Source organism: Pithys albifrons, chromosome 2, assembly GCF_047495875.1.
Source record: "Pithys albifrons albifrons isolate INPA30051 chromosome 2, PitAlb_v1, whole genome shotgun sequence".
Lineage (NCBI taxonomy): Eukaryota > Metazoa > Chordata > Aves > Passeriformes > Thamnophilidae > Pithys > Pithys albifrons.
The window spans coordinates 111,046,921-111,072,948 of NC_092459.1; the positions used below are offsets into that span (position 1 = coordinate 111,046,921).

The 26,028-nt window shown below is 41.5% G+C and overlaps 1 protein-coding gene across 1 annotated transcript in view; it reads right to left on the reverse strand.

Moving 5' to 3' along the window:
• Positions 1-1,395: 1,395 nt before the first annotated feature.
• The window catches only part of PCSK2 (proprotein convertase subtilisin/kexin type 2), a 100,075-nt gene continuing 75,442 nt past the window's right edge, over positions 1,396-26,028 (reverse strand). Inside the window, exons 8-12 of the mRNA XM_071582096.1 lie at positions 23,547-23,722; positions 12,195-12,410; positions 10,817-10,917; positions 8,190-8,417; positions 1,396-4,542 (exon numbers count right to left, since the gene is read on the reverse strand). Coding sequence (XP_071438197.1) covers positions 4,056-4,542; positions 8,190-8,417; positions 10,817-10,917; positions 12,195-12,410; positions 23,547-23,722 — 1,208 coding nt within the window. The 3' untranslated portion in view covers positions 1,396-4,055. The remainder of the gene's footprint in view (positions 4,543-8,189; positions 8,418-10,816; positions 10,918-12,194; positions 12,411-23,546; positions 23,723-26,028) is intronic.

Below are 26,028 nucleotides of genomic sequence, written 5' to 3' on the forward strand. Positions count from 1 at the left end.
TTAATAGTGTGGTGAGTTTTTTCATGGATGAGTTCCAGCACAGGTGTAGCATCTGATCTTCTGTGACTATTTTTTCTGGTAAAGTGGCACCATCTTCTTTGAAATAGGAACAGGTGTCTGTTACAGTCACAATTTTATTCAGGATTTTTTTGTTAGTGCTGTTTTATTGAAATGCTGTGGGAGTTTATGCCAGACATGGCTTACTAAAGTGTGCTGCTTTCAGTTTAATTTATTAACAGTGTAAATAACTGTAGAGAAGGAATTTATCAAGGCATAGGCTGTGGTCTGGTGAGCTGGGAGCAACTGCTCAGAGTAAGTGCTGCTGGAAGCAGGGTTTGACTAGTGTAAGGGAAACAAAAATACTCTCCCCCAAAAACACCTCAACTGCAGCAAGAGGCAGTCTGCTTAATCTGCCACAAAACGGGGCAGCAACCTGAACTGCACCACAGACACCAACATCACCAGAGGTGAAGAACCAGGAAGAGCTGAGGGCTAAATTCTGCTGCAATTTCTGACCTCCCTTCAACAGACATGGCGGTTGTCTACTAAGGCTGCAGATGACAGGCACAATCCTGTAAATTTGCATGAAAATTATACAGAAATCCATTAGTAATTCAGAGCTGAACTACTGAACTCTGGTTCAGAATGACCATGCTGAAAGGCATAGTAAACCTCATGATTTATGGACTAACCTCTGCATTAAATGCAGATTCTCAATGAAGCATTTAAATGCTACAGTCTAATGTTGAAATACTTGTGAGCATCTATTCCCCAGAGACTGGGGTGAGACTCAGATAATTACAGGCACCCAGAACTAGACCAGGAGGTTCCCTGCCATCCTGTACTGCTGAATGGTAAGAAATTATAAAATGAAATGCACCTTCTGCTTTGGCAACATGTGAGCTAAAATGTACCCAAACAGTATGGGTGGGAGGAAGAGGGAAACAGGGTTTTTAGTGTGGATCCAAGTGCTCTAAACAGCAGAGATTAAAAAAAAAAAAAAGAACAACTAACATGTTGTAGCATTTTCTTGGAGCTGGAGCTGCTTATGGACTGCAGTGCAAAACTGTCACTGAGCATCTCCTTCCTAAATTTCAGCACCTGCATTGGTGCTGCCTCTGCAGAGCTGCCCTTGGAGCCAAGTTTGAACCATGTAAGTAATACCCACAGCCTGCAGCCTGAATCTTCCAATTCCCAGAGCATCACAGAGTTAACAGAAAGCCTCTTACTCTTCATCTGTTGCTATCAACACTTCTGGAGGATTGTCTTTATTTTCTGTGTATCCAGCACACACAGGACACACAATTCTTTATCAGAAGAGGAGTAGGAAGTCATCCCAATTAGAGCAGCATTACCTCCCACATACCTGCAGACAGGCAATGATGATAGGACCTGCCAGTTTACAACAGCTCTTTATTTTACTTATATTATAAAACATCATCACTTTAGTTCAACAGTGTTCACCTGTTTTGCATCATGAGCTTCATTTCCCCCTTTATTATAAATACTAACAAATTAACTTTATTTTCCATCAGCAATACCATAAAAACTTAGTCTAACTGGACATAATTTTCAGTGATCCCCTGAAACAAAAATCCCGAAGAATTTGAAGTAGATATCTATATTGTATATACACATAGTTTTATATATACTTATATCAAAACTCACCATTTCTGTATATCTCTCACTATCGTGATCTTTCACTTAATAAATTATGTCAGCATTATGAAAATATGAACAACCATCTAGTTATTTTGCTGCTTTATAAGATATTTAATAATTGAACAGAGAACTGCAAAATTACATTAATGCAATGAAAAGTCATGTACATGTTCATTTAAGAATTCCACATGGACTTTTTGTATTCCAAAACTTTTTCCACATTTTAGAAGTCCTTGAAAAGCTTCCAGTAGCCTCTTTCTTTGATCACATACACACAAAAAGTTATGCTGTGCATATGTGAATTATACATTACATACTATATGCAATTCTATATATATATTTTAAGCAAATATATGTAACACACTCTGAATATACATATTGTATGTAATATATATATACAGAGAGAGATACCACAGGTGTGTCATATGCATTTAGTCATACAGGTGTATGCATAAATATATATATATTTATATGATAAATCTTCCTATGGGACTGTTGTACACAACAAGGAACCTGTGAGTAGTGTAAGGCTCCTTGGCTTGGCTTTAGAGGGTAATTCACAGAGATTTTTGAGTAGGTTGAGCTGTTTATTTTTCATTTGGATTTGTAAAGGAACGAACAGGCCTTTTATGGAAAAATAAAAGGTGAATATTCACTTGAATTAACATCACAGATTATACATTCTTAAGTGAAAAGTGTCCACCATGGAACCTCTGGGTTATGTTTTTAATTTGCTAGATAAATATTTACTGAATGATTTTCTACCAGGACAACTCTTATTAAAACATTTTAGATTAATACTCTGCATATTAAAAATACATAATAAAATTCTGAAACTAGTCACCGCTAAAACATGGATCTTGGGTCCTGCAAAGGTATGAAGCATCTGCTTCAAATTACCACTTGAGTAGGTCCACTGATGGTCATTAAGTGCCTAAATATTTGCAGAATCAAGACCCTTTATATTGTTCAAACTCTACATTTGGGATCTCCCACCTGAGAACACACAGTGGTTGCTACCATGAGTAATTCCCACCAAGGAGGATGTTACATTTTGCAGTAACAGCCAGTGCATACTCTGAGGGTGAGAGAGACAGATTTTAACTCATGTATAAAAAGGCAAGGTGGGACTGACTCTTTAAACAGCAAAGAGCAATGACTGCCAACAAATCTTCCCAAACAGACTACATTTTATTTCTCAAGAAGGCCAACTTTGCATTACACATTAATAACTTAGACATATTTTTCTCCTTAAATACATTTGTATAACATAAAACCAACAAAGAACTATTTTTAAAAATGAAATTTGAATTAAAAATTGTTTTGGGACTGAAACTGTGTACTTCAAATTTCTCCCACAACAGTTTACTGGGAGCTACGTTGTAAAACCCAGAAAAGAGGGGTCTGTGGTTGGTAATGCTGATACAGCCTCACCTGATGCTGCTGGAGTACATCTCAGTAGAGAGACCACCAGATGCACTTCTGCACACAACTTGCCAGAAATCCTACAGCTCATTCCCATGTGCTTGTTCTGCTGAAAGATGGTAATGATTTAAATTGCCAAAGTAAAAAAAAAACCAGAACCAAACAAACACTACCAAGAAAACCAAATGAAAAATCTCCACCAAAACTGGAACTTGTGCTTCTAGAATGCCCTGACCCAGTTTACAAAGTACTTCTCCCTGTCACCTGGCTTTGGCATCACTTTGCCTTCCTTATTGCATGTCAGTTGACCCATCCTGTGGCTGAAGTGTTAGTGTGTATGTTGTGCAAGTGCATTATTAAAGAAAACTCTCAAAAGAATTGGATTTCTGCAAATTGGATTGGTGAATTTTCCTCATCTCTGGATTAGCTCATTTTGTAGGGTCTAGTGTGCCACTTTGGTTGAACTCAGTGGGGAAAGTCCCACTGCTGTCAGTGATGCAGAAGGAGCTGGTAGACATTTAAAGACTTACCCAGACAATCTCTTTGTGATTCCCTCTCTTACAGTAATTTTTTAAAATGTGCCCATTATCACCAACTGCCAATGTTAAAATTCACTTTTTTTTTTTTTAATACAAGCAACACTTACCACAAAAATATGAATGGGAAAGCCATTGATTTCTTTGCAGGTTATTACCTATTCGTATGACACAAAAGAAAAATCATTTACAGTCACAAACTGTACATAGTATTTGGTGGGAGACAGTACATTTGTGGTTTAGAGTAAAAAAAAAATTGCTTCAGTGGCAATTAAAATAATCATTGATGAGATATAAGACTTTCAAATCAAGAAAGGGTGATAATTTGGCTACAGAGACGAGCATTGGAATATGTGAAACACAGAGGTTTGGATAGTAGAAAGGTGAGCAGAGGGGCCTGGGGAAGGAAAGACACCGTCATGCAGAACAGCACTAGTTCTTGCTCAGTATACTCTTGAGGCTTCTCTCCACCGCTTCATCTAATTCTTCTTCCAGCTCCTCCTTCTTGGACATGGCCAGTTTGGACTGATAATCTTTTACTATTTGGTCTATGTATGGTGCGCTCTGAGTCCCGTGCAGCATCAGTGTCCACTCCTTCAGCACCCCCCTCTGGGGCTGGCTGCCCACAAACCCGATCTCCAGGGCCCAGGTGCCTCGGGGGTCTTCTCCCCAAGTGTGTGTGGTCATGAAAGGCCATTTGTCAAACCCCACCTTGGAGTCGTCATCCCTGGGGCGCCGGCTCAGCAAGATGGACTTGGTTCCCATGGGCGAGGTCATGTTGATGTTGAGGTCTCCTCGCCGGGTGGAGTTCACAGTTATCACTGCCTGGACGTGCTCGAGGTATCGGACAAAGTTCTCCTTCCCTTCACACGCGTCCGTGGTCAGCGTGAGGACCAGCTTGCCACTTGGTGGTATCTTTCTGTGGGTCAAAAGATAATTAAGCAAATGAAAAGGACATACACAGCATGACATGGTTTGTGCTAAAATTACTGGTGCCTCAAAGGAAAATGCCTTATTATTTTCCTTATTAATACATGAAAAAAGTAAGGAAATAAGAGTTGAAAACTCAGCCAGAAGGAGAACACTCTCTCTTCAGAAAATTGTATCAAAAGCTTAATTTGAAAATAATCACAAAATGTACACCTACACAAAGAAAGAAGGAATACAATCAAGGAGCACATACTGCTCTTTAAGAACTATTAATATATATTTAATGTTAAATAAATGGCTTTACTTATCACTCCTATTTTGGGTAATTGCATAATAATGTGTATATTCAGTAGAACCACCATGAGCAGTCAGTCATCTCAGACAGTCTCTTAAATGACAGCAGCAAATGGCTGTCTGGTGCCAGAGGAGCCAGTTGCACAGAATTGGAGTGCAGTCACATTGAAGTCTATGTCCTTGTTCTGCTTTGGAAACCAGCATAAAGATGGGATCTCAGCATCAGCTCATTTGAAGAATCCTTTTCCATGAAAACTTCCACCCTTGAACAGCTTCTGTGCAAGAGCACATACACCAAGGACAGAAGGCACATGTGTTACTGAGTTGCCAAAGTGGTGCCTGGCCCAGGAGCTGGGGATGTCAAGTGCCTTCCAAACCCCTTGGGGTCAGGATGCAACTGGCAATTCCCCATTGCCTCACAAACCGGCTGGCAAAACACACAGAAAGTGCAAAAATGCTCTGCATCTTCACCATCAGTGTTCTGTGAGCAGTGTGACAAGAAAGAACTGAAAGATAAGAATTACTGCCATCATTAAAAATGGGACTAAGTCACAAAAGACTCCAGTCACCTTGTCATTACCTTGTCTTGCAGTGGCTTCTCCCTGACCTCAATTCTGCACCTAAATTGAGAGCCCTTTTGAAGGGCATTGACCACACCGTGGTAATGAACACCTCCTTTACAAAAGAAACAAGCACCAGCTTTTTCCCTCTGCTAATGAAATACTGCATTCTTTAGAGACCACTGAAAGCATTTTATTCAAACCTAAGCTTCCAAGAATTCTTTTCTTCTTGAGATGAGCTCCAGGTATTACAGCTTAGTACATCACTAATTGGCTCAGGCCAGTCTCTGTCCCCCTTTCACAGAGTATTGCTTTCTTGGGAGTACTTGCAGAATAAAAAGTCGTTCAGATTCAGGTCCTCGAGGCATTTAAACACTTACCTAAAACCAAAAAAATCTGTGTTGTTCTGAATATTATGGATGCCCTGGAGCAGAAGCTGGTGTAACATAAATATTATACAGCAAAAATATTTGAGCATCTAATTATAATACCCGTGAGATATTTACTTTGCAAGCCAAAGCACAAGAAAAACGCACTATTTGCAGCCAGAGGTGAAGGATCATAATTTCACAATTGCCATGTGCTTGCAGTTTCTCTGCATGGGAAGCATCAATCTCAACCCACTCTGAATTCAGGCTGTCTCACAGCCTTCTCACACAGTGGCCAAAGCTCTGTCAAACACTGCTTCATTCCCAGAGATGTGCTAAGTGTTTTATCTCCTCCAGTGAATAAGGAGGGACACCACACTGTGAGTCTTTTCTACCCATCAACACTAAAACCCAAAGAAACAAGAGCGGTGTGTTCCCACTCATCTGCTCTGCAAAAGTTCTCTCAGTTCTCTAAAACATATGAGAAAAGGCTTGCTCTCTTTCCTCCTTTCTTATTAATTAGGATCCAATACTCTCTGCTTCAACAGATTAATTACCATGGTCCAAGTGAATTTTCCCAAAGAAACAAAAAGAGCCAAGGGTGATGGAAAAAGCAGATGAGGAGATGGATTTTCCACAGCCTCACAGTGTGCCACTGCCCAATTTATATATATATATATATATACACACACACATCTATATTTATATTTATATATATAATATATTCACTTTTACACAGTGTAGTACCCAGTTAGAGAGGAACAGGGGAGCTAATCTCTCTCCAGAAACACACTCCCATGTGTCCCTGTTCCTCAGCTAATGGACTATGATGTCCTAAATCATCTTGGTATTTCCCTAAAACAGCCAGACCCCCTGTCAGAAACTAAGTTCTTATTGCTAACAAGTGTTTCTACTTTAAATACTGATTGCTTTCAGCACACTGTCAATTATTTCCTGGCTTTTTGCCTAATTGACAGTGCTGCTCTGAAACTCACCTCTGTGTCAGCTACTCACCACCACACATCTACACTGAATAGACATTTTTTGTATAAAAAAATCTACACTTAAATATACATATAGAGAATATATACATAAAATGTTACTCCAGCAAGACCAAACTAAAAAAAAATAACCCAATTATCCATGGCAGAAATGCAGTGTAGTTTGCATTTCCAAGGAATCTCTGGAGATGCTGGGACTTAACTCATTTTTTCCCACAGTGAAATTCAAAAAATGTAAACATTGCTTATTATCTCCTGTCAGAAGGATTTTCATTGGGGGACATAAATATTACTGCAGTGCTATTAATGTATAGATTTGTCAGGCAAGTAAGGAGGGGAGGCACCCATAGAGCCCACTGAAAGAAAAGTTCTCCCCTTCTTTAGGATGATTCCCGTTTCAATAAATGGAGTTGAACTAAGATAAATGAGATTATTTGTCTGCAGTTAATTATTTATAAACTAGGGATAGCTCAAAATTAGTTTGCATTATTTTGGGGTTTTTTTACCTGTGAGCATGCATAGGCTAGATAAATTAAAACTCAGATCTCAGCTGTAGAACTTTGGATCATGCAAATACAAACCCATCTGGAAGACTGGGGACAAATTCACTCTTTGCCTGGCTGAGCTACGTGCCAGGGTGGCATAGTGGCTTGTTTGCTTTTTCCCAATAGAATAACGTTGCCTTCAAAAATGGCACTGAAAAGTTCAATTTCAAATAGTATAGACATAAATTGGCCATTATTAGGTTAGTATTTCAATTACTTAAATTAAACTACAGCTGTTGTTGTCAATTAGTATTAATTCATTCACTTGTTGACTCATTCACTTTAGCACATGAAGGTAAATCAGAAAATAATCTGACTATCTAGCCTGCAATTAGAGCCTTGGAGAGCACAAACCAGGCACAATTAAATGCTGTAGTGTTCAAACTGAATCACCGGTACCTGTAGATGATAGTTTCAGTCTTCTAGAGATAAAATTGTCTGCTGGAAAATGTCACAATGAGGTATGACCTGGCTGACAGGTATTTCATGTGGCAGCAGTTTATGTTATTTACAGTGGCAGCCTCCTAGATTTTCACTTGGGGACAGGCTCTTTATTCACAGAAACTTTAGTACAAACATAGCTGTGAGCACCCAGGAGAAATGGATGTTTCTATCAACACTGCAGGCACTAACAATGAGGATACAGATGTGCTGTAGAATGTACTCCTAAAGCAAACCAGGAATTGAAATATCATACAGTTTTATCAACTATTGTTGCTAAAAATGTACTGGTAACATTAGGTTTTCTTAGGAAAAAACCCACTTTATTACATTTCTTTGACTATGTCTTTGCCAATGTAATTGCATGCTTGTGGTCTCCTAAATGCCTGGAAGAAGCCAAACACATACACTGAGACTCTTCACTTACTCAGGTTCCTGTATGGACCCTCCAACGCAATGGAATCTCTCGGGAACAGTCTTCCAGTCCTTGGCCATCTTGACCATGGCTCCTGCATCCAGGACACCGTAGCCAAAGAGATGGTTGAACTCCAGCCCAACACCGTTTCGGCGCCAGCGATGAACCTCATCATGCAGCTGGTTCCTCTTGGAGGTCAGCACTGTCAGGTGCTGCATGTCCCTCCATGTCAGATCCAAGCTGGGGAAGAGCAACACAGAAAACACACAGTGCAGTATTTTCAAGCAGATATGAGAGAACAATTGTGTTTGAGTAAGGCTTTTGGTAAGATTTGCTTCTATGAATAACACTGAAATTTTATCTATTCACATATCGATAACAAAGCTTCTGTTGATTTCAATGGGAACAAGAATAGGTTCTAATTGTATACTACTCCCCAAAACTGCAAAATCATTTCTGATTGTTTCACTTTTTAAAAATAACTTTTTTTAGCTATACATTATAGATCCACAATGCAATTTTTAAGCTAATAAAATGAGTAGGACATTATACCAGATTCTGAGAAAAACAGAAAAAGATGATGACAGAATTTCACCTAGCTTTTCTCTTAAATCCTGCCCTCTTTGTCTTGCCTGCTACTGCTGTTTTTTCCCCTGGAGCTTCCAAGATTCACCCTGACAAGTCCAAGGCTGATGAGCTCTAATGATCCAGGTGCTAATAGTGTCAGGATTCTGTGAATATGGGTATGGGCTGTGGGTGGCTGCAGGTTTGCATTTCAAGGGATGGCAGAGGTTTGTCACCCATGATATACTAGCGTGGTTGGTTGCAGTCAAGTAACATTTGCCTACATTCAATGGTCATTTTTCATCATCAGCTCTTGTCTTGCTGGATGTGCAGTGATTATGATGACAGGAAGGGCACTTATAAGTTATTATTCTGGAAGCTTTAGAACTGACATTCTAATTCTACATAACTAAAGCTATTCCAGTTGGTTTATGATGAACTCTTTCAACATCACAATATGTCTGATTCAAACCATCAACCTAAAAGGATCTGCTTTTCAGCTTTCTGTGCCCCAAGTAATAAGCATGTGTGTGTGCTGAATGTACACGAGAATGGCCAATTACTGTCATTTCCCCGAGGTGACACAAGAGAGTTGAAAAGCAGATATCACTTGCATCATTCTTACTGAAATCTTTTAAGAGCTTGCTACATGTCTTAAAGCTGCACTTTCCATTTCACAGATTGCTCTGGTTTGACATGTGTATGGTGTATGAGCTGACAGACATACTGCAGGAAGAACAGTCTGCATGGGAGACTGTCAGCCATTCCCAGGAAGGGCAGTGCAGCTCATCCAGGGGAGTTCTGCACACTACAATTTAATAGAGCCAGACTGGAAGGAGGTAGGAGAGACTGACAGCTTCTTTTCACCTCTGTTGCCTTCTCAGCAAAGACTAGAAACTCTAGTGTAAGCCAAGGGTATTAGTCTAATTCCTATTCATGACAATTTGGCAGAGTAATTCCAGTCTTTATGGGTAACTCATATGAAAAGGAATGACAATCATTACTGGGATATTTAGGTTCCAGTTTAAACATGCAGTGGTCAGGAAATTCATTAAACCTTTATATTTTTATGGCCATATTAATTTATTACATGGTGCCTGTCCCACTGAATGAGTTTGATAATAGAAGGAATGATCATCCAAAGTTAAACACTTGGCATGTGTTTTACGTGTATAAAACTGAAAAATGAGGCTTGGCCCAAGTCATGCTCCAAGCATAACAATCATTGCTTTGCTAATGGTGTAAACTTGGCCTCCTCTGCCAAATCTTCATTATTCTGCTCTGTTGAAGGAAACTCTGTACATTGTCCTCACTTCATGACATGGTTACAGCAACCATAGCTGCAAAACTGAGCAAATGTTGCCTCACTTCATGAAATAATTTAACATAAAGTAAAAGGATGGCTTAAGTTATTGTAAGGAAAACTTTCCCTAATCAATAGAGAAGAAGATAATGATTCTGAAATATATGAGGGCTCCACTTCTATGAATAGCATGGAGATGGTAAATTGACAATGGGTATTTAGTCCTTCAAATAACAGAGCAATTACACAGCTCAGAAGCAAATTACCAGCAACAGGTTAAGAAAAAAAAGAAAACATTCCCCACCACCGTTGCCAGAAAACATTGTGGAACTGATTGTCACTGGAAGACACAGGTGCCAAATACAGACAACCTGGAAAAGAGTCAGACAAATTCAAGGAAGACCAGTCTGCCTTTGGCTATTAAACAGGATAGACTGACTGCTTCATGCATCTGTCATTATACCAGATGAACTCCTGTCTGATACCACAGATTCATTCTTAGATTTTTGTAGGCTGGGCATTTCACACAGGCCATGTAGAAAAATTAAATAATCTCCAAACAGTGCTAGAGAAGGCAATCTCTGGATGCAGTGGGTGGTGAGGACACAGAGAGAGCCAGAAAGCCACAACATTATCTACCATACAGCTTTGGTGAGACTGTTGCTCCATCTGTGAGTCACCACGCACATCTCCAGCTGAAATGATGAACCCCATTAAACAAACCCCAGGCCCTCTTCTCCCCAGAGCTCCCAAGAATTTCTCAGCAGCATACTTTGCCTCCAGGGCCAGGGCAAACACTCCGGCTGCTTCGGGGGCAGCTGCAGATGTGCCCGAGTGACGCAGGGTGCAGTTGCCATACAAATCCGTTGTGGCCTGCAATGATATTAAAGGTAATTAATGAAACCAGCTATTCCATTTTCCTTGCAGCTACAGACTCAGAAAAAGGCAGAAAGTGGTGTTTGTGCCCTTGATATTTAGATTAATTGTGTGTTTGAGTCCACAATCTATTTTCTTCTTTAGAACAGCCTACTGATTTCAAACCTCGGCGAGACGTGGTGACAGAGGGTGTGAGAGCAAGGGCAAGTAATGAGGTACTAAACCAATGTTTTTATCACTTAGAACTCATGAATTCATATAGATGACATTTATTTCTTATAAAACACAGTTTAACACCAAAGGCCTTAAATTCCTTTGTGATTATCAGAAGGATTTGATATGAGAATTATTAACAGTATTGAGCTTTCTAACATTTGTGCAACTCCAGAAGCAACAGCAGTACCAGGCTGCCATTTTCTATGAAAATTAGTCACTAGAAGAGACAAAAAGAAAACCTTAGAAATACATTTTATGTATTTCTATAATTGCAAAGATACCACAGATGATCTTGGCTGATATCAACATAGAGTTGATATCAAGACAGAAACCAATGGTTTTCTGTCTGCTACTGCATATGGGCATTGTACAATATGACTCGAGTTTGAGACAGGGCCATGGAAAATGTCTAACAGCTTTTGGCAAAAACTAACCTGAAGTTACTACACCTGAATTTAGCCACGCTGGACTGTGTCTTGGCTAGTCTGAAGGTGCCAAAGAGCAGTGATCACTATGGTGGAAGAGAATCCCAAATAAACTTGAACGGGAACTGCCTGTGTTCCAGCTGTAAGTATGACCCTGCAGGGGACTTCATTATGATGCTGTGCACTGCTCAACAGGAGGCTCTGGGTTATCTGAACCCCCATATGCCCTCTGTAAGTGACTAAATGTCTTTCTGCTCTGTGCTGCTTGTACAGCACAAGTCTGCCAGTACAAGTCAATATGATCTCAGATGCTAACACTTTTAATTTAGATTTTTACAGAGACCTTTTGTCACACTGTGCTCCAGGAAGAGGGCAATCGAACTTCTAAATCTGGTTTCTGACAAAAGAAAGCACCGACTTTCATTTGAAGGTCTAAGAGATGGAAGATCATTGCTGTTCTCAGTATTAATCCCACATCTCCTCAGCTGACAGTTTTGGCACCATCACATACTGCAGATGAGAAAATATCCATCTCAACAAAGAACCATCTGCTCCTCCAAAACACACAGAGTTGTACTAGGTCGTGGGAGTGCACAGAGACAGCAGCAACAGCACAATAGTATCAGGACTCACCACTCCAGCCTCTGGATTTCTCTTCCTCCCATTGCTGAAGGTGGAGGCCAAGGTTGAAGAGCAGCTTTCATCATACAGAGCTGTCCGTCCATCGTTGATGGCAGAATTGATGGAGATGGTCCACATGCTCGAGGCGTAACCATCACAGTTACAGTCGTCGTAGCTGCCCCCATCTCCAGAGGCCCACACGTAGATGCTGCCTTTGCCACCCCGGCCCTGAGAAAAGGGAAACTCAACCCTCTTAGTCAAACAGCAGCTATTTTAAACTGCACATCTAATTGTAAAGCTGGGCATCTATAAAGGAGGAAACTGGACCAAATAAAATACACATCAACAAAAATACGTGGGCTTAGGCTGGTTATTAAATCCAGGTAACTGGCAGCCACAGCCAGTTCTGCAGCCTTATATACACAGAGCACTTCCATTTATCTCCTGGTTTGCTTCATGCTCTGAAGGCTCCTGTGCCAGAAGCTAAGACATTTTATGGATTCATTAGCATTTATGTCAAGGTCTAAGTGCTGTGAGGAAAGTGTTCTTTTAAAAGGGATATAGGTCATCTCACAGGCTGGGTTTAAAGGATCCAATTAGGTTCAGGCAATGGCTAAAAAGCTCTACCAAAACCTTTTTCTCAATAGATTCCCCCCCCACACCCCACCCCCTCAAGGTATTGCTGGCTTGGAGTTGTTTTTCTGACAAACAAGTTTCTACTTTTACAGAGAAAATAAAGTTATGAGACCATATAAATAATCTACAGAAAAATGGTCCAGCAAATACACTGAGATGGATGGCAGAGACTGAAGCTGAAGAAGGGTAACTATAAAGGCTTCCCATTGATCAACAAAAGGAATCTGTATTCCCCTCCCCAACTTCCAGACAGGAAGGGAGTGGGAAGGGATCAAGTTAGCTCCTTCTAATCCTATACTCAGAAAGAGGGAGGAACTGGAAGAAAGTCAGACCTGAGAACCCAAAACTCAGAGACAGATCAGTGCTACTGAACCTCAAGCTCAACTCTCTGACTGATTCCAGCACAGCCACCATTTCTGTCTCTGTTTAGTCCAATATATCCAACATTTACTTCCAAGAGCACCAGAAGAGGGCAAGGCCTGACTTTAACACACTTTTTATATGCACTGCAGAGAAGATTAAAAAATTTCTTCTGGCCCCCTCATTGCCCAGCATGAAATGGAAGTTAAAGAATATATAAGCTTAGTAACCTGCAATGGTATTTTAATAGGGAACCTTTTCTGCCAGGATTTTAAATCAAATCTGAGCTCCCAGCAGTAGCTTCTATTTTTCCTCGCACCCCACTGAACAGAGCAACCTCATTATTTCAAGCACGTTAGTGAGCTGCATTATAATCCCCTGAATTGCACAGCAGGTTCGCTGCCACTGGGGTATATAACATCTCAGGACATAGATTTTCATAATAAAGATAATGACTATGAAAAAGCTCACTGAAATCCATCTAAGAACTCCCACAAAGACCTGAGATCAGTCATTTGAGTTTCAAGGCAGGATGATACTGCTTGAAAAATATATACTTTTAGAACAAAATAATCCCATCAATATATTAAAAAAAATCAGCATAACAAGATAAATTATGCCTTTTTTCCCTTTGACTTTTTCTATATCCCACCTTGTACTCTGATTGCCATTAATCTACAGGGCCCAAGCTTGCCACCGCCATTTCCACGTACACCACCACACCACTTTGCAACCATCTGCCTACTTTGGACAGCCTCTGTCCCCAAAAAAGCAGCAGCAGTCCAGTGCAGAAGGCAGGTGGCTTCTGGTGGCAGGAATAGGATCCCTGGCACACGTAGATCCATTCTTAAACAACCTTTTCCTTCCAGCCATTTTAGAGGGAGAGGAAACACTTCAGTTACATGTGAGAAATTCAGCAAAGTTGCCAACTAAAGGTTAACCTCTGCAGTGTCCAGCACAGAGAAACAGACTTAGCTCTGCTCAAGCAGGACTGTTCTGTGCTGCCAAGTGTTTTACCCCATGGATAGGATTTGTGGCAGAATGGCAGAGAATGGGTGTAGCAGATTGCTGGTGTGGAGCAGGGGGAGGAACTTAAACTCTGGGGCAGGTTTTATGCACATAATTACTGTAACTTGAGAATGGCCTCAAGATAATCACTTTCATAGGAGTCATCCACAAGTGAGGCTAAGTGTTAAAACCCGTAATTTGCTTCTTAATACTCTAATTTCAATTGTCTTTCCTTCCTAGCCAGGGCTGGAAAGAGGAGCAAACACTAATGGAATAAACTGATAGCAGCCCAAGTGCATTATTTGCAATGATGCTGCTCAGATACCCCACAGCCAGACCCACAGTGGTGGGACAGTTTGCACAGTGTTCTCAGGCATCATGTAATTTCCCAGGCTGAAAAATATGGCTTCAGGGGAAGTGAATTTTCAATTCTCTGGATGGTAATAGTCTAAATTGATCTAGTCCTGATCTAGTGGGTGGCAGGTGTTTGGAACTAGATGGCCTTTACAGTCTCTCCCAACCCAACTATTCTATGATAAACCAGAAAATAAAACAAATTTGGATCCAGTAAGTGTCACATTTAAAGGAAACTGAAAGCTCCTATTTGCATCTCAACCTTATATGAACCTAAAAACCTTCAGAGGTGTCACTCAGGCTGCTGTACTTTTGGACCAAAAATAGGACTGGAAAAGGCAGTAGTAACATCCACTACAAACACCAGAGGGAGCCTGAAGGAAGAAACAGGAAGGAGACAGAACACCAGCAAGATAGTAAAGTACATTTTAAAGAGTATCATTCCTCCAGAATCCTTAGAAACCTGCTCATTTCCCTCAAAAGTGATGCACAGCCTGGCACTCACCCCTCTGAGCCATCTAAAGGTGTATCTCACTTAGAGCTGAAAATGGAACTTGGTGTATTTAGCACTAGCCCAAGAGAGGCTCACCTCTCAATTCAGACTAAACCAGAATTAAATCTTGGGCAACGTTACACGCTTAGTAACTCACAGAGAGCTCCTGAGAAGATCTCTTTGAGAAAACAGCAGGTGTTCTCTTTCCAGTACCCTTCGTGGGATGTTCCAAAAAACATCCCTGAGAAATTTTCTTAGCCCTTTTCCACAAGTGCATAATCCCAGGAAGACTTCTTTACTGAACTACCTTGCAGAAGTGAGCAGGCAGGTGACTACAGTTTATTTCTCTTCATGTAACTTCAGGCATATCTTGAACTAGTTGGGTTTTTTCCCCTTGTTAATGTGTTCATTCATCATGCTTGCTGGGCTAATGCCCGAATCATAGAATCACAGAATCATAGAATCTATTGGGTTGGAAAAGACCTCCGAGATCATCAAGTCCAACCCTTGGTCCAACTCCAGCCCGTTTACCAGATCATGGCACTCAGTGCCACGGCCAAGTTCAGTTTAAAAACCTCCAGGGATGGTGAATCCACCACCTCTCTGGACAGCCCATTCCAATGCCTGATTACTCTCTCTGAAAAGAATTTTTTTCTGATCTCCAACTTCAATTTCCCCTGGCAGAGCTTGAGCCCGTGCCCCCTTGTCCTATTGCTGAGTGCCTGGGAGAAGAGACCAACCCCCACCTGGATAGAACTTCCCTTCAGGTAGTTCTAGACAGTGCTGAGGTCACCTCTGAGCCTCCTCTTCTCCAGGCTAAACAACCCCAGCTCCCTCAGCCTCTCCCCATAGCACTTGTGCTCCAGTCCCTTCACCAGCCTTGTTTCTCTTCTCTGGACCTGCTCCAGCATCTCAATATCCTTTCTGAACTGAGGGACCCAGAACTGAACACAACACTCAAGGTGTGGCCTCACCAATGCAGAGTACAGGGGAAGGATCACTGCCCTGGTCCTGCTGGCCATGCTATTTTTGATACATGACAGGATCCCATTGGCCTTCTTGGCTACCTGGGCACACTGTTGGCTCATGTTGAGCTTCCTGTCAATTAGTACCCCCAGGTCCCTTTCTGCCTGGCTGCTCTCCAGCCACTCTGTGCCCAGCCTGTAGCGCTGCAGGGGGTTGTTGTGGCCAAAGTGCAGGACCCGGCACTTGGCCTTGTTGAACTTCATCCCATTGGAATCAGCCCATCTCTCAAGTCTATCCAGATCCTTCTGCAGAGCCCTCCTGCTTTCCAGCAGGTCGACACTCCCTCCCAACTGAGTCAGTGTTTCCCAAAGTTCTGACTGCTGGTTCACACTTTCCAGAGAAAACCAGGTGGTATTTGATAAATAAATCTCCTGCAGCTTCCCTGACCCTTGCCATCAAACCTGGCAAGCTCCCATGTGAGTTACAGCTGGGCCTTTAACATGGCATGGCTTCTGCAGTAGCTCCTACAGTGTATTTCTCATGCCCTTTGGCTTTGGCCTAATCTTTCAGTCATAGATCACAATTAACAGTCTTCAAACAGTAAAGCAAAGAAGAGGCTCCTGCCCTGAAAATCCAAGTGCTGGGGAAGGACAGAATCAGGACACCAGCAGGTAGGTGGGAGCAGGAGAAGAAGAAAAAGAAGCAGCACCTGACTGTGAAGAGGGGGTTTTTTAGGTGCAGTGAAAAGGTATTTCAGGATAAGGATGGCCAAATGGTTTGCTGATGTTTATGGACTATTTCTGTGGAAGCAAATGCAGATGGAGCAGATTTGAAAAGAACCATGAAAAATTACAGAATTGGAAATTGCTTTCTGTAACAACTTCAAAGTACTTATTATTTTATAAGCATCTTTCTCTTTGCAAGACATATGATAGCTATTTTGTAATCCTTCCTCCTAAGAAAATAGAAGTGTTTCAGCACCTTCCACATAATTTAACAGCAATTTATGTGCCTGCTATGGTAAGAGATAGCCTGGTTTTCCAGGAAAAGCAAAAAAACTCTACAGCTTCTTCACATATATGTCATGGGTCCTACTGACTTACAAATAGGACTCAGTTAGTTTCCATCCTCTGTTAATTTTGACTGTATTGTCCTGTGAAAAGAACATTGTTTTCTCTTCATGACTGAATTACTAGAAAATCCTTAAATGTTTTGTAATTAAAAACTGCATCCTTCAGTAACAATTGCTAATTACTGCAGAAAGTCTAGTTAGTTTGCAGCCCAGGCAGGAAATACAAATAACCATCATGACCCAGGTTGGGACACACCGAGGTAAGGACAGACTGAAAGAGCTATGGGACCATTTTCTCACTGTCATGACCTGGTGGGGAGCATTGAACTGGGCTCCCAAGACCTTCAGGAGACTACAGAGAGATCTTGCTCTGCCTTGGTCTCCCTACCCCTCCTGTGCACCATCAGTCTGACAACCCCAAGACATGGAGTCCAGCTCAGAAGAAACAGCAGCTGGGTGATCCTCCTCAAATTCACCACTGCTGAGGGCTGTGTCCCTTTGCTGCTGGCCTTGCCTAACCCTCCAGCATTCAATGGAGGAGGAGGAAAAGCCATTTTGGCAGGAGCAAGAGTTCAGCCCACCACTTGACTGCTGTGCACAGGATAACTGTCACTTGGAAACGTGTTTCAGTCACGCTTCTCCTGGTTTTTGTCCCTTTCATGTTCTGCTGTCTTCAATAACTGGCTGCAGTTCCTCCTAACAGATTTCTGAAACTATTTGGGTCAGGTAATAATCACCCAAGTCCAAAAGGCTCTCAAAAAACCTAAGCTCTATAATTTGTAAACCCTTTATGTAAGTTATTTTAATCTTGGTCACAGAAGAGCATTGAACTCACAACCACTAATCCACAATTAATTGTGTAATTTTCAAAACCTCCTTTGGCTAAAAATAATGCTTGAGCCATTTTCTACATCTAAATTATTGTTGAAATTGGATGGACTTCTCTTAGCCAAGAGAAATGAATGGAAAATTACACTTTTGGTGAAGAGAGGCAGCATTAGGTTTCAATTAGGGTTCAGTCTAGCAGGGAAATGAGGAGGGAACTTTGAAAATGCTGAGGCAAACCCTTTAAATTAGCCATTCCTTTTTTATTGGAAGCTGGGCTGCATAACACAAGTGATAATGCATTACTCTAGTCCAACAATTCCACAGGCCCAACTCTGGTATCGATAATATTTGAAAAAAAATCCATCTCCTCCTCTTCTCAGTATTTCTGAGCTAGACTGTCACTGAGAAAAAGACTCTAAACACCCAATTTACTTTCTACCAGGGACAAAGCTGGTTTCCTTACCTAGAGCTCCCAACTGGTGTGATGAACCCCTGGCCTCACAGGTTCACCTGGTGGCACCATGCAAAGGTTCCCAACTTACAGAATCAGCTTTGCTGGGAAGCTGAAGCACATGCCTGCTGAGTTGTGGGACAGAGGTTAGGCAAAAAACACTCCTGGAGTCAGACTGAGACAGTCAAGTCTACATTTTGAGGCTACATTATTGCCTTACCTCCTTAGAAAACAGTAATTTACCGTCAATAAAGAAAATATTTACATTTGGAGCTTCCAAACATTGTCACTTGGCTCAACCTATGGATCCAGCAGCTTTCTGCTCTTTACGTGACAGTCATTTGAGTCTTTGTGAAGGGCAATATTTAACCCTGTCACAGACCCATACAAAGCCCAAATCTACAATAGCCAAGGTCCTCAGCTGGCCAAAGCACCCCTGAGGAGCCCAGTGTCACAACAGACATCAGAGGTGCTTGAGATTTGCCTCCAACCTGCCCTAAGAGGCAGATGCCCCTTCCCTGAGCTTTGGCAAGAAAGCAGCCAGCAGACTGATCTCCAGACCAGGGCCGTGTACTCAGTCCAAAGTCACATATCCTGTCATCAGGCTGGAAAATCCTGTCATGCTATTTTACAAAAGCCTGAGAACATCCCTGTCAGATGAACAGGGTTCAGAATGCCAAGCAGGTACAACATACTCACATGGGGTTTTAATAAGGTTTGATTTTTATCTTACATAAATAAGAGAAGGCATGGAATTATAATGCATATTTCAGACACAATGGCAATATGATAGTAAAGGGCTCTGAAGTTATAAAGAAGCTCATTGGGCTTACTCAGAAATGGAGTAATCAGATGGTTGCCAGATCATAAACTAATTTCCATGTCCTCATCTGGCTGTTGAGCAAATAAAATGATGTTAGAGGTATCTAACTGCATATACTTCATTAACATGCTATCTTCAGCATATTTTAAAGTACAATAACACAATATCTGTGTCCTTGGAGAGAGGCAAATGAGAAATATTTCCTTTCATTTTTAACATTGTCCTTTCTTTTTTATTGGTGAGCCCAATTACAAAGCCATGATGAGACTATAAATTCTAAATACAGCTCCCCTGGCAATTTGTACTTGGGCAGCATTTTCTTAGGTAGAACCATATTATGGAAGCAATAATGTTTTCACCAGCACAAGCACGAATGGATCATGTCTTATATATTCTGTGAAGTCTCAAGAATTAATTCCGTCCATGAGCCATCCCTCACAACCCACTAATATAAAAGCCAACATCATAAAAATTCAACAGATAAAAGCCAGCTTAGCTGATTACTTCTTTTTATTGCCTTAAATTCCAATAAGTGAAGCTGGAAAGAACTGGACTCACGAAATGGCAAATAAGAAATGTTTATGGGACACTGCACTAAAGACAGGATGTATCATAAAACATGAGTGGAATTAGTTCTTGACCTAAGTTGCCTTTTCCTGTTTAAGATGATGGCTGATACAAGTCTGGATGCAAAGAACCAACAATCAAAAAGTCTCTGTTTAAGAGAGATGTGCTGCCCCAGGACTTCATCCACCATCCCTACCTCCCTCTCAAAGCTGTCTAGCCCTCAAAGTGGGTAAGCTCAGCTCAGATAAGGGATATTTAAATCACACAGCATTGTTTTGTCCAGTCATACTGTATAGACAATGAGTGCAAGGCCCACTTGTTAGGCAGGTACTGGTTACTCACAAATTTCAACCTAGTCTTTAAAAACCACAAGTTGCATTAAGTCCTTTCCAATTACACTCAACTGTGTCTTTTCTAGCACCTGGAATTTGCATTAGGTAAGAGTGCTCATCTGTGTCAGACCAGTGCCAACTCTTGTGGATGTTTGTGTGCAAGGAACTCTTTCAATCCCTACTCTCAAGCACCTGCTAATTCAGCTGTGAGGTCATTTATCTTTGCAGTGCAACAACCACTGCTCAGTGCCCCAGTCACGCTGCTGACTCCTGCCCCTGAACAAATGATAGGAGATAACACATGGAGCCAGATTGCACTGAAAAATGAGTGGGATTGTGTCTTCATAACAAAAAGCAGCTTGAGTCCCTTTCCCAATACCTTCTTATTACATGTGCTATGCTGACACCAAGTTCAGGCACCCCCCATCCCTTTTGTGTTCAGCCTTAGAAACGCAGTTAATAAAGGAGCCCATAAAGTAGTTGCCAGTGTGATGGACAGATTTTACTCTCCTTTATTATGCTATTTTAGTGCTGCCTCTATTCATCCTATTTAACTTCCTAGCAAACACCAAAGAGAAGTCATCATTAAGACAGAAGGTAAGAATGAGCTTAACAACGTGCCAAGAATGGGTAATGAAAGAGGAAAGGTAAGAAAATAGAGTCAGAGAATGGTTTGGGTTGGAAGGGACCTTTTAAGGATCATCTAGTCCAACCCCCACTGCAATGAGCATGGACATCCTCTTGTCAGTGAGTTCCTCCTTGAGTCAGGCTCCCAAGTGGGATGGCAACAGGTAACTGTTACCTGTTTGTCAAGCTAGCTAACTGCATATTCCCTGTAAGAACTGGTATCATTCCTACTCACTGATTTTTACTTTATTGCATTAGCAGCAAGGATATTAATCTTGCTCCATGTGAGAGATCTCACATTGCCTTCTAGGACATTTGGAAGCATTGCTTTTAGTTTAAGAACACATTTTTATTCTCAGCATGTTGCTTCCTCTCTGCCAATATTTCAGTTTCATCATTAATTCGTGAACCATCACTCTGGTGAGAATCAGCTCTAGGCTGATAAGAATTCCTACATTTATTTGTCTCAGTTTATAAAAGGTCCTTTTTAATAAACAGGGGGGTTACTCTGAGAAATTACCATAAATTAGATTTACATTTGTACACTCAATAGAGAATTTGATGCATATATTATAGACCTAAACTAGGTAAAGGGGTATTCTATCAAAGGCTTGTTAGTCCTCTACATGCAGGGAAGTCTGTAGTGTGTTTTTCAAAGCACCAGGGATAATACCCAGCAACCAGTGACAGCTTGAAATATCTCCAGAAAATCTGGCTTGCCACAAAAAGAGATCAGAATAAACTATACCCAAAAACATTCTATGACAGGAAATGTAATGGGATAGATAAAGCTATGAACACAATGCAAGGGAGTTATTTGGGGTGGAGTTGTCTCTTGTGCAGGTATTGCCAGGAGATAGCTGGGATACTGTCACTGTAAGATGAAGTGCAATTGTTCCTGGACAACAATATTTAACTTAGGGAGAATGCAGTATCATTCCTCCTAATTCTGCAATGACTGACAGAACTGGTTTCCTAACACAGGCTCTCCTGGTAATTTTATGTCTCCTGGTAAAGCATGAGCAACTCTTGCCAGAGCACAGCTCACTGTCACTGTTCCCTCTCCTTCCAAACCTTCAGCCCAAGTGATCTCAGAGCCCCTTCTGATTTAATATTGCAAATTATTTCTTGAAGAGAATCACAAACACTCCTGAGGGCAAGGCATTAAAAAGGTAATATGCCCAACACTCCAAGTATGGGACTTCAACCAGACAACAAAACAGAAGGGAAAAGTCCCTTCTCCAATCCTTAACATTCAAAGAGGTTAATTCCAGTGTAACTCCACAGACTGAAACAAAAGGTGACACGACAGCAAGTTAATTGAAAGATCTTTAACATATCAAACTGCAAAACAAACATGACTACAATCTGAAATCTGCTTCTCTTGAAGGGTAAAATAACTCTGTTCAGTTCAGTTTGCATTCCTTTGCCAGGGTTATTAGTGCCTTTTCTGAAACTTTAAGACAAGTTCTGAATAGGAGGAGAACAACACAAAAATTAAATGGAAATTCTTCTATTTTCAGAGTATATGTCTGCTTCAACCAACATTAGTGCAAGAAAGATCAAGTAACTGCATGACATCAGGGTGTTGCTAAAACTGTCACAACACCTAAGGAAGATCCTCCTCAAGACCAAGTATTTAAAGGGATCTTTATGGAAATGCTAGATAAATGAAAGAAAATCACAAGTAGAAACACAGCCTGTGTAAGATGACTTCAGAGGGACTCTGATCTCATTAGAGGTTTGTAGAGTTTATACTACAAAACTGAGCAGACTCAGGAGGAAGTTGTGGCAAGTCTTCCTGCCTTACTGCAGTATATTGTCAATTTTATGGGAGGGAGTGTGGGGATGACTACATTCCCTCTGTTACAGGCAAAACATTGGAGACTCAGGATTTGAGAAGGCTTCAGTTGCTTCACTGGTTACCAGAGCAGTAGATTTAATTACTCTGTTACAAAACATGTTAAACTGAATGTGGTGCTCACAAGGAGGTGGTGATGAAGACTGGGAGAAACTGGCATGAGTAAGAGGAAGAAATAATTTGGATGGGAAAATGAGTGAATGTGGAGGTCCCACACAAAACCACCTTGTCCACATGGAAACACATCTATAATCAACCAAGGGGAGGTGGCTCATGCCCTACAGCACCAGGAGTAGCCATGGCTGTCCTGGCTGCATGACACTGAGGAGGTGGAGACAAAGCTGTGCAAGGCTGGTTTGTTTGGTTTGGGCTGATTTGTTTGGGTTTTGAGTTGTGGCACACATTTTCCCCCAAACTTCTAACAGTGTACAGGTTAAACGCATCACAGGATGACACTGAGTGTCTTTTACAAAGACCACAGACTGTTCCTAGAAGGAGGTGGAAAAGTGGGAATAAACAAGGAGGCTTCTGCTACTGAGAAAGGATACTGCTCCATAGGCATCTGAACAGCTGTATTCAATCACAGCTGGAATAATGACCTTTTATGAGTGACCTGAAAGGCATTCCAAATCCAAAGCAATAATTAAATTGGTAACACACCAAAACAGACCATGTGGCATCAGTAGCACAGCTAGCATGTTTCAACATGGAGTATTTACAGGATCAGGCTCTTCCTTTTTCACAGTGTTGGCATATGAAAAGCATGTGTAAACAGACTAGAGAGAAACACAGAATGCTGAGACTACACAAGAAAATCAATGCCAAAATATTGCCAAAATATTGCAGTGAGAGCATCATTTAACATTGAAATATACTGAATGTTGGACTAATTTCCACAACTGCACTGTGTTCCAAGTCAGTGGTTTCAGCACGAGCCTGTACACACCATTCTGCCCCAGTACCTGGATTATTAATGTGACAGATACCTTGTTCACACCATCTGCCATGGCTTGCAGTGTTAGCTCTCTAGGTCCATCCACAGTCTTCCCATTATCAGTTGGTCCCCAGCTGGCACTGTATATATCTATGACTTGAGGCATATGACTGATGGAGGAAGCCTCAATAATGTCTGTCATAAATGGCTGGTCGAGCATCCGAATACCTGTAGATTTAATCACCACAAACATGAATTATACATTACTCAGCACGAGATGAAATCTCAGCACCTGCAGAAGGCCCCTGGTTACAGGTATTTTAATTCACTGGCAGTTTCACTCACTCAGTAATTCCACACTCGCCATTCCCATTGCACCAGAGAGTGCTTACCCAGCAGGATGCCAGCATTAAACACCCAGCCACAGCAAGGCAGCGTGGCCCAGAAAGAGAAAGCATTCTATTGTTAGCTTTCTAATTACACAGTATTTTCCATCTACTGTTAGAGAATGCTTTAAAAATACTAGTATTCAGCAATCTCAAAGTGTCACAGCATTTAATAACTTTAATGGTACGTAAAATAGTATTTTGTAACAACTGGGGAAAAAGAGTAAGGCCCCCCTCATCTAAAGAATACTCAGTTTTGTGTTGACAGGTCATTAGTTTTTCAAGTAATTTTTCTATTTATTTTGGTGGTTCTCCAGAATTTAATCAGAGGGAAACACACTACGCAGCGATTTCCTGGAAAAATATCATTGTGTCAACATGCAGACAATAGCAAAATACTGCCAGTATTTGGAGGCAAAAAGCAAACTAAAACCTGCTTCCTTTAACCCAGACTGCAGTAGGAGTTAAGAGCTTAAATTTTACAACCTTAGGACATGTCAACTTCATAAAACCTCAAAGTGTTGTCTCTAAGCAATCCAGAGTGTGACAGACAGCACTGCAAGCCCTGACACCCATCACACCCCACACACAGGAGAGGTTCCCCAACAGCCAAGCTGTTGGTGGCCTCTGGATGAGACCTGAGTAACCAGGGATTCATTCCAACTTTCACTTGTAGCCCTGAGTTGAAGCTCAGTTTTTTCCAACAGTTTAGGACACAGATGGTGCAGAGATCAATAGCACAGTGCAAACAGTGGTGAGAACTCTAATTAAGAAACCAGTTGTTTTACAGCATTCAATACAAAGGCCATGCGCAAATCCAAGGCTGGAAAAAAGTGGCATAAACTTCAAAGAGAAACCAGACCAAAGCTGCATGTTCCTGACCTACTATTTCAAGCTAGAAATGATGAAGTCAAATTCAATGATTGAGAAATTCCTTCACGTACACGTAAAATGCAGATCTGCACTGAAAGCACAGAATTAATTATTGACCCTGGGGAGGTGGGGGAACAACAGGAGGAGCCAAGCCATCTTCAGGGCAAAAAAGAGGTACAAGAAGCGATACTCCAGATCCTTGGCTATCAACTTCCAGTTCGACCTGCACACATGGACCCTGAACCATGACAGCAGCAGACTCGCAGCTCTCATGGACTTCCACAACCCCATGGACCACACGGTGGTGCTGCAGGTGCGCACTGTTCTCAGGCAGGGAAGGTTGGCTGGCACTTCCAAAATCCTGTGGGGATTTTGCCATTAAGTGGGTAAGTATAAAAGATTATTTGTAGGCTGTTGATTATCAGAAAAAATCTTCACTTCTTGATTTTTAAGCATCCATCTTGAAGTTATAGAGTTATGTGAATAATACAGATGAGGTCAAGCCTCAATTCACATTCCTCTAAGAGTAGCTATTGGCAGAATGTAAATTTTGTGGCATGTCCCATCCCTGGAGGGGATGTTACCATTATTGAAGAAGGGAGACATGCACTAGACCTGCCTGGCTGATTGCCAACTTTCAATGACATTTCTTGGGTAACAGCTTAGTAAACATTGCTTGGTGCCCTTCTATAGCGGAGATTCAGCTTTCAGTGGTGTAGGTGACAGATGACATGTATCCTTCCTCCAATTCTCCTGACAGTGCAGTGAGCAAGGACTGGCCAAGCAGAGCAGAGCTGTCCATGCACACATGCTCCAGGAAGCAATGGGTGCATCCACACTGGTGTCCTGGTGTCGATCAGGGGAATTTAAGTGAAGTTCAAAAGCATCTTTCTCTGCTTGCTGTGGCTCAGTTCTCAGCATGGAACAGTCTTGGAGTGGGAAAACTGGATTTCTTCAGATTGAACTAAACTGACACATGGTGTCCAAAAGCCTAACTCACTCCAAGCACTGTGTTGAGTCTATCTGCACAGAGGAAAGCTTGTTAGAAGTAAAAATACCCAGCACACCCAAGGCGTGAATGTTGGGTACCACTCATTTCATCCTCTGCATCTGCTCTTACCACTCTGCATCACTGTTAAAACAGAGGAAGCCAACAACCATAGAGATTTATAGCACTGCAGGCCCTGCCCTGTGAAAGCCTAAAGAGTAGGAGCAGCATGAGATGTGCCTTTTCAAATGGTGTCTGAGTGCAGCAGGAGTTTATACTTTCCCTCC